General features: G+C 43.2%; 1 protein-coding gene across 1 annotated transcript; it reads left to right on the forward strand.

The window, feature by feature from the left end:
- The first annotated feature begins 614 nt into the window (after positions 1-614).
- LOC146195761 (P2X purinoceptor 7-like) lies at positions 615-8,361 on the forward strand. Its single transcript, XM_084596856.1, has 4 exons — positions 615-877; positions 961-1,161; positions 4,937-5,088; positions 8,300-8,361. Exons 1-4 carry the CDS (start codon positions 615-617, stop codon positions 8,359-8,361), a joined length of 678 nt encoding a protein of 225 aa, XP_084452982.1.
- The last annotated feature ends 899 nt before the right edge of the window (positions 8,362-9,260 follow it).

Consider the following 9,260-nt stretch of genomic DNA (forward strand, 5'->3'; position numbering starts at 1 on the left):
CCTTGTTATTGGCAGTAGGAACTAACTAAATTATTTCGAGGAATCACACAAAGCCGCTTCTAGTAGAGCTCCTCATCCTTTGGGAACGAAAACAATTTAAACTTGTTTATTTTGTGTAGTTTCTTGTACACGTATATGCACTATACTTGTTTCATTTGCCGAACCCCGCATGCCATAAAATGCGCAGGAGAAGCACAGCACGTGTAGAAGCAACTGGCTCGACAAACTGGCAGTGTGCAGAAATAACAATAATAAATTGATTCAAAAGAAAGGAAAGGCGCTGTATTTGTCACGGGTTCTGTGGAAACCTGAAGCGCACCTTAAAGGGGCCGTGAAACGTTTTCCGGAAATTTTGCACGGCTTGGTTAAATGGAATCCTTGTCCTGCATCATATATATACCTCGATTCGTTTCATCGCCCACGTTGATTTAATAGCGACAAAAACAGAACTTCGGTTTCCTAGCGCGATTCCTCCTCAACTCAACAGATGCGTCATAGCGCTACGCCAATGAGAAGCTCCTGTTGTCGGAGCCTGCTGAGCCGAAGTTGACCGAGCTCGGCGTAATTCTAGGGGTTCTAATCGTGCTCTGCTGCGATATACTGTTTTCTAAAAAATGGCCGACCTCCCAGAGTTTCAGCGTCGCCTTTTAGAAAGGAGTCGGTGCTTGGGTTTTGAGCCTTATGCCGATGCACCTTTACGAGTGCGAGATCGGGAAGGTTCAGACGACAGCGACGACGACAACCGCGAAGGCGAAGGCGAAGACGGAGCCTGCGTCGGGCCAGCAGCAGTCGTGCCAAGAGGCCGCGGCAACATTTCGCCTTGCAGAAGTCCCGATCGTCAGCCTCCCGAACCCGACCGTCTCGGGAGTACGCATTGGTATGTGATGCTCGAGCCATGTAACCTAGCCTACTTTCAGGCGTTGAAGAAAAGTGCAATCACTAACCGATACATTCGAACAGGTGCAGCTGCGGGCGGTGCGTGCCGATGCCGTCTGCCCTCGAAAGCATCTGTTGCCGCGAGATCCCGGCGGCGACTAGGAAGCAGCCGTCTGGATGCATTACGGAGCACCCCCATTTTTTTACGCTGTGCCTCGATGAAGTGGTACTGACCGTGGCACTTGAAACGCTTATTGACCATGGGCTGCGCGTCGAGGCCACAAGGTAATAACCATGCTCAAAGGGCGACAGCGTGAAAAAGCGACTGCCCGTTTTTCGTTTTCTCACGCGGGAAACGCTGTACGAAAAAATAAATGATATATATATAAACAAATCTGGAACTCCGGCGTTACGTTCTTGCGATCATTGGCAGTGTCCCTTACGAAAATGAAAAAAAAAGCGTCTGTGTTGTGTTTGCGCCGTGTGTCAGTGAGTGTCGACATCGCGGCACGTTAGCGCGAACACAGCATCGTTAGTTTTATCCTTTTCTCCGTAGGAGGTGCGCATCAGCGCGACGTTTTACCATGCAGGTGACTGGTTTGCTTTATTTCATGCACCAGTAAACAAGGAAATGTAACATGTATCATTTGAACTTGCGATCATGTGTTGAAGAGCATGCACACAGTTAGTTGCGAGGTAATCGCAAGAAAAAAAAAGTTGCTGTCCACACACACAAGCTTGTTTTATTAGTTGGGGAGGCATATTCAACAGTTGCAAAAGTTGAACAAATGATTACATAAGAATGGTCATAAGACACAATAAAATAGGTACATATAATATTTTATTTCAAAGGATACTGTTTGGAGTGAAATTCACACGGCAAGGTAAGCTGCCCCCCCCCCCCCTACGGTCACCATCTAAACGCGGTTTATTTGCTAAAGTTTTAACTTTTTTTGCCAACTTGCATTAGGTGACAATGTGGTAGAGTGTACGAGACATAATTTGAATTCATTGCAACCTTTATCACCCCTTCCACTGATCTGTAGATGCTCAGATCAGAGCATGGTACATACAATTTGCATCTGAGTAGATGCACAGTAAACTCTCTCAAATGGTTTGATTCCGGCATCTAACATGTGCTGAAGCGCTCTAAAAAAAGATTCTCTGAAAAAACAAAAATATTTCTCTGAGTGTAACAACCTAACGAAACTTCCGCAGCGGGAGTAAGCAATGGGCATTTTAAAGTTAAAAAATGAAGTTGACAAAAAGACTACATCATATAGTAGTCTTGCAACGCTTGCTATTGCTGGCACGTGCAAAAATTCGGCACTGAAAACAAACAATTTCACTGCTACCTCCTTACGTGTTGGTTATGCGTTGTGTCAGTGTGGCATGTTGTCAGGAAACATTTGACAGCCATTGACAGGAATGGACCTAACGTTTATTACTCTTTCAAGCAGGACAACTGTATGCACATTCCTGCTTCACACATAGGTTACACGCTAAACATATTTGTGTTGTACTGATGATTGCATCGCCTACCTTGATCTCAGGCACAATACCCCTCCCCTCTAAGATAGCAGCTCCATATTGCTGTGATGGTCACCTTGGATGCTGCGATCTGCGTGGTACTTGTTCCCTTGCTGTGTTGGCAGCAACAGGCCGTTCACTGTGCTCAATTCCTCATGCAAGGGTTGCTGTTGCTCCTCGTCTTTTACCTTGACTGTGGCCGCACTTCCTTATCTGGCCCAGATGATGCCGCACCATCTTTTCAGAGCACTGAACCAGCTAAGAATGTCGGCCCACCAGCTTCACTATATTTCTAGACATCCATTTCACTCCTGGAAGGAATTATCAGACATTACTTTCCTCCTGCACCCATTTGGCAATTCTTGTGCAAATTCTCTTCAATGCCAGGCTACTCCGGTGTGGGTACTATGTGGTCAAATTGTGTCGGCATTTCACAGCTAAACATTTGCAGGACTGATGCCTGTTGTTTAATGAACTGTGCAGTGCTGCCACTACAAGGTTTATTGGTTCTTGTGAATCTCATATCATAGGTTTCTTCACTTTCCCCACACACACCATTCAGTTTGTCCATTGGTAACGGGGTTGGTATGGATGTGACGTTATGTATCGAATGCCAGTCATCATGAAGAAGTAGTTAACCACTAACAGCGGAAGCTTGAATGTTCCATTTCTTTAGCAGACAGGAACTGTTGCTGTTCCCACTACTTGCAGTGCCTGTCCAAACCAGGTGTGCAAGTGTACATCATCGTTTGCGGGGTTGGTCTCCAGTCCAAATGGATCAAAGTGTGGCACTATTGATCACTATGCAAGAAGACACTTCAGAAGTCACATACTTGCCATGAAAATTGAGAACCACAGTTTTTTTGCAACGTGCAGATCCAACAGAGTGCGAAGCTTTGTACTTGACATTCTTTGCTGGCTGTGAGGTCCTTGACTTCCCCAAGTAGTTTCTTTGCTGGTAGACTTTTCTGCATCGAAATGCTGTCTTTCTCAGTGTGACTTGGAATTTAAGCAGTAATGGCATGTTGCTCTCTCGAACCTGCATGATTTGTACTGTGGCCACAGTGCGAACAGCATTGTGCTTGCTTCTTGTTAGTCTTGCCATTACTTCTGATGCCTGTGTTGCTTACTGCTTTGTTTAGTTTAAACGCTTGATTAACAGTTTTTACATGAATGGCGAAGTTGAGAGCCTTGAAGTATGTCAGGTCATGCTGTGCAAACAGCTAATCCTGGAGGCTTTCGTCACCGAGGCCAGAAACAAACCTGTCACGCAGCATTACATCTGTCTGCAACGATGTAGCGTTCATTACAATAGTTGTAGCAGTAGTAGTTGTAGACGCAGCGCCTTGCGTGGTTACTGCCGTTGCTGTTGACAAAATCCCGAAGTTACAACTCGAAGCTAAATTGTGTAGTGCAGTTGTGTAATAGATTCTCTAGGCAGTTGGCGTCGACGTTGAAACATAGCATGACTAAATGTTGTATAAGTGGAGGTCAAAGTGCATCTTCAGTGCCTGTGTGATATTGACACGGTTTAGTTGGTCTGGCATTTTTGGCTGCAGAGGTGCACAAGTGAAATTTAAATCTCAGCTCCACATAACGTAAGAAGGTATACATGTTGCTTGACTTGGTCAGTCATGCCATTGCACCATTGCACTTGAAAAAACTTGAGTCAGCAATACCATGTCGTCCATGATGCACCAGAGAAACTTTTGAACTCCTTCATCTGCCTTGAGAAGTCGCTTAGTCAGGTTGCTATGCTCGCGTTTGTTGCGCTGCTACTGAGTGTGTTTACAGACTGTAGCCTTCCTCAGCACCAAAATGTTGTTTGTCAGTGTGGAATGTTGTGGGGAAACATCTGAATTGACAGGAACAGACCAGGTGCTCTTTGCTCCTTTAAACAGAATGACTCAATCTGCACACACTAAACTTCTTTCTATGCTGAGGATGGCGGCATCCACATTTATCTCAGACACAATACTAATATACAAAGTGCAAGATGACTGCCATGTTCTGTCTGACAAAAACTGCACTGCTTGAGGCATTACTTTTCTTACCTCACATTTTCTCTCAGTTACCTGCAGCGAAATTCAGATTTCACCATGCTGCCAGGAAGAATAAATCCACAGTGAGAATTGCACTGTCCCTGCCGCCGTGGTTGAATGGTTAGGGGGCTCAACTGCTGAGCCCAGGGATATGGGATCGAATCCCGGCAGGCGGTGGTCGCTTTTTTGATGGAAGTGAAAAGCAAAGGGCCCGTGTGCTGTGCGATGTCAGTGCACGTTGAACCCCAGGTGGTCAAAATTCCCAGGGCCCTTCACTGCAGCATCTCCCTTAGCCTGAGTCTCTTCCAGATGTTAAACCCTACAAACAAAGCCAAGCCACAGAATGGCATTTTACAGCATACAACCTGCAAGATTATAATTAATTGCACAGATGCCAGAAACTTAAGTAACTCAATGGTAAAAGCCCCAAACCAGACTTTTGTTTTGCTATGGTGAAAAATAAATATTGCTCCTTCTCTTGTCAACAGGAGGTACCGCTACGTCAGCTACAGCCAGCTTGCACACTGGCTTTGGGGACGCCTGGGCAGAAATCACCGGAAGGTCATCTCTGCCTGTGCTGTAAACCAAATAAGGGAGAGATTTCCGTCCGAAGGTTACACTGTTTTCCAGTATGCACAAGGTTTGCGAAGTCATCACCACCACCAGCCTCACTACACCCACTGCAGGGTAAAGAAGGCCTCACCTGTATGCCTCCAAGTTGCCCATTCCTGTCCCACCGGTATCCATTTTACCCCACAAACTTTCCATCCTCATCTGCCCACCTTTCTGCTGCCCTTTACTATGCTTGCCTTCCCTTGGAATACAGTGTGTCACCCATATGGGTGACACACTGGTTATCATGCCTTTGCATTACAGGATCTGCCATTGTCAGACACAAGTCAGTGACTATTCCCTTGCCCATTCGGCACGCTTCCTGTTACACCTACCATTTTTCGTTCCATAGATTTCTGTGTGGTCCTCAATTTAATTTGAACTTTTCGTTAACCTCCACATTTCTGCCCCATAGGCAAGTACTGGTAAGATAGCAGGTGCTGCATAACTTCTTCTTGAGGGACATAGGTAACCTGCCATTCATGATTTGATAGTTGCTGCTGAATGCACTCTAGCCCAGTCTGATTCTTCCTTATTTCCCTTTCATGATCCAGATCTGCTGATATTACTTATCCTAAGCAGACATATTTTCTTACCACTTCCAGTGTTTTGCTACCTGTCGCAAAAAACTTCCTTTCCGAGGTTGTTGTACATACATTACTTTAGTCTCCTGAATATTAATTTTAGCCCTACTGTTTTATTTTGCCTATTTCATTAATCGTTCTTTGTAATTCTTCACCTAAGCTACTCGGCAAGGCAATGTCATCAACAAACTCAGATTACTGAAAGACCCTCCATTAACCCTTATCCCTAACTGTTGTTCCCAATCCAGCCCTCTCAATACTCCATCTAAGCAAGCAATGAGTAGCACTGGGGAGATTGTGTCTCTTTATCTAACACCTTGCTTTATGAGAATTTTATTACTTTCTTTATGGAGATCTATGGTTGCTGTGCAGCCACTATAGATCCTTTCAGTACTTCCACATATGGCTTGTCTACTGCTGCTGTCTCAATTGAATCAAAAGCTTTGTCATAATCTATGAGCTATGTATAAGTTTTGGTTATATTTGATCGTTTTTCTGTAGCAGAATAGCCTTTACTAAAGCAGGCCTGATCGTTCGGTTGATAGAAGTCTAATGCCTTGATTCTATTAGCAATAACTATAGTAAATACTTTGTGCGTAATGGATAGTAGGCTGGTTGGTCTGTAATTTTTCAAGTCCTTGACGCCCCTTTTTTATGGACTAAAATATTATTAGCATTTTTCCAAGATTTTGTTACAATCGAGGTCCTGAGGCATTGCGCGGGGTGGCTAGTTTTTCTAGCATGAAATCCCCACCATCCTTCGATAAATGTATAGTTTCCTGATCTTTTGCAGCTGGTTTCCCCCTTTTCATATGTTCTAAAGCTCTCTTTACTTCGTTCTTCGTTACTAGCAGAACATCTGATTGCCCTGCACTACTGCCATTTTCATTATTGTCCTGATTACTTTGTATAGGTATACTTCATCAGAACTTCTGGGCTAATTTGTTTACAGTCATGTCTTGCTAATTGATAAAACTTTGTGGGACTGATCTTTGTCCATTCATTCTGCTGCACTAATTATTGCCTTGATATTAATGATTTATTTGTGTGCTAAAATCAAGACATGCAATTTGACTGAATTTAAATTCCTTTTCTCATTCTGTAATTTCGCTTTTCTAAACAAAGCTAAACTGCTAAAATTGCTTATTGCTGCTCTGCAGGTAGGGCTGCTTTGGAAACTATGTTAACTTATTCTGCTGCGTAGATCACATGAAGTGTGGCTATAATATAGCTTCCAAAAATTGCTGTTCCACCAGTAGTGGGTCATGCAGCATTGAGGCGAAGCTGACTTAACATTTATGAAGGAGGTCCATTGTGTACACAGATTTAGTAAACAAGGCTGACAAAGGCAGAAAAAGAAAGTAAGGCAATAGCAGCATGAAATCGGCTGCACCCTCTTTGATTACTTCCTTTCCTGAGGGGCACACAACTAAACGAACATTGGCGTGTTGGGTAGGCAGGTGGTTGATGACAAATAAGTAATGGATACACTGGTCATGTGTGCCTTTTGTGCATGTGGCAAGGCAATATGCTTCATATGTAATAGGAGGCAGTAAACCACAAAGTGGAATTGAAATAAGGTGGTGAGAGCTGTAAAAGTCAAGTTCAGTTTCAGCTGAAGTAAAGAAAGGTTCAAAAATATAATAGAGCACAGTCAGTGATTATTCATATTGTTTGCTACGTAATCAAGTGAAAGCAAAGAGTGCCTCATTAATTTTGGAGGGGCAAAGCTTCATGAAACCTAAATGTATTCCAGTCACTGGACCAAAAAACGGGGTTTGAAGTATTCGTTCTCACACAAATTGCTTGTTTTGTTGCAGTAAAAATCATGCTCACTGGCTATAATGTGTTACTTGTTATTTGTATACTAGTCACATTACAATTTTTCTGGATAGAACTGTCCATATTAGCCAGATATTACGCAGATCGAGGAGTGCACAAGAGGGTCAATGCACAAATAGGACAAGTGACTGCAAAGTGTGCCAAGGCATTTCAAAGAAGTAACACATAGGAACCCATCTTCCCTTTTATTTCAGAAATGTTGTTTAAACATGCCCGATTTCAGCCTAGCCATTTCTGGTAGATAATTATATAAAATTGCATTTGCATCTACCTTGTTAACGTTATAGTTTTGCTTTCAATGTGCTGATATTGCATATGAGGGAAAGTAGGCTCACTTAGAATGTATTTTGTGCACTCTACTCCACCTGCAGTTTTGATAGATGGAATTTTTTATGGGTGAGTAATGACCTGAAATACATCATGATAATTGTGCAGCTGTATATACTTGTTTGCATATTTAGGTGTAAGGCACCAAAGAAGCATGAATAAAGATTTTCTGCTCCAAGTGAACTGCCTTACAACCTGAAAATTTTTAACTTCTGCCATGCTTCATTGTAGACAATGAACTTGTGGCCAGCCAATAAATTATCCTGAAACTAAAATGTCTTTCTTTCAACACTTCTGACTTGGTAGTATTAGAGAATGCCCACCTGTATTACAGGGTGGTGCTCCCCGTGGCACTGGCAAACCTAGACCTTCTAGCTGCCACGAGTTCACCTTTGGAAGGTCTCGGGAAAGAGTGACTCATGGGGGGGTTCTGCAGTCGAAGGGTTTGCTGCAAAAGCAGCCCTAAAAGATGTCCACTGTTCGCAGGAGCGTGCCGTCTCATCCAGGAGGAGGCCAACATAGTCTGCAAATCAGGAGTGCATATATGAGTGTTATCCTTTCTGAATATTTAAAGGTGCAAAAAAAAACAGACAATCGCAGAGAACAAAAAGTGATGAAGGGTCAGCATTATCCTTTGAAATATACCACACATTAATCAGTCTTACAACAGTATGCTGAAAACGCATGCATAGCAAAGCCCTCTTATTGGTGATTGCATGCCGCTGTACTTAGCATGAAAACTCCTGTACTAGAACTCTCAGATGACATGGAGTTATTTCTGATTTCTGGTTGAATATGGCACCAAAACACTGGTGACTCCTCATTCTAAAGCCAGTATTGGGAGTTAGATGAAAGATTACAGTTAACATTGTAATGCAGGTATATAAAGCAAGGCCTGTAATGTACCATATGAAGCAATGTGGCCAAAGACCATTTTCATATCAGGGCTTGCTGTCAGTGTTCCATAGTCCTAGGCGCCACCAATTTATAAATTTTATTTGTATTCACGCCACTAGGTGGCTGAGAACTTTCATGTCACAGATATGGACATCCTCGGCCACATTGCACCTTTAAACTGGAGTGTACAGACTGAAAAATAAACGGTTAATTGAACATACCATATAAAAGATGTAACAAATTTGGCCATTACATATCTGAGATCCCTAACATTAAAACTGTGCTTTTCTTTTTCCTAGTGCTAAGCATACTACCTACCATATGTAGGCTCAACTTTCACAGGACAGGCAACGGCTGTGCCCTTCCTTGCTTTTGGGTTCTTTATTTTCCATTTAGACAGGCCTTCAGCTGTGGTGGCTTGTCCTTTGCTGGCATTCTCATTAAAATGGAGTATTGCCAGCTGTGTTCTGAAAACAGACGATCCGACAGTTCTTCAAATGTTAATTTTCGACAGGTCTCATTCACCACCTACCTTGCACGCATGCCCTCA

This window comes from Amblyomma maculatum, chromosome 3 (genome assembly GCF_055883805.1).
Source record: "Amblyomma maculatum isolate TAMU_Amacu chromosome 3, ASM5588380v1, whole genome shotgun sequence".
Classification (NCBI taxonomy): domain Eukaryota; kingdom Metazoa; phylum Arthropoda; class Arachnida; order Ixodida; family Ixodidae; genus Amblyomma; species Amblyomma maculatum.

Bases quoted from the DNA above. Each gene is read 5' to 3' on its own strand.
- LOC146195761 (XM_084596856.1), top strand. From the start codon at position 615: ATGGCCGACCTCCCAGAGTTTCAGCGTCGCCTTTTAGAAAGGAGTCGG. The intron at 878-960 runs GTATGTGATGCT...ACATTCGAACAG, and splicing joins CGTCTCGGGAGTACGCATTG to GTGCAGCTGCGGGCGGTGCG. The intron at 1,162-4,936 runs GTAATAACCATG...TCTTGTCAACAG, and splicing joins CTGCGCGTCGAGGCCACAAG to GAGGTACCGCTACGTCAGCT.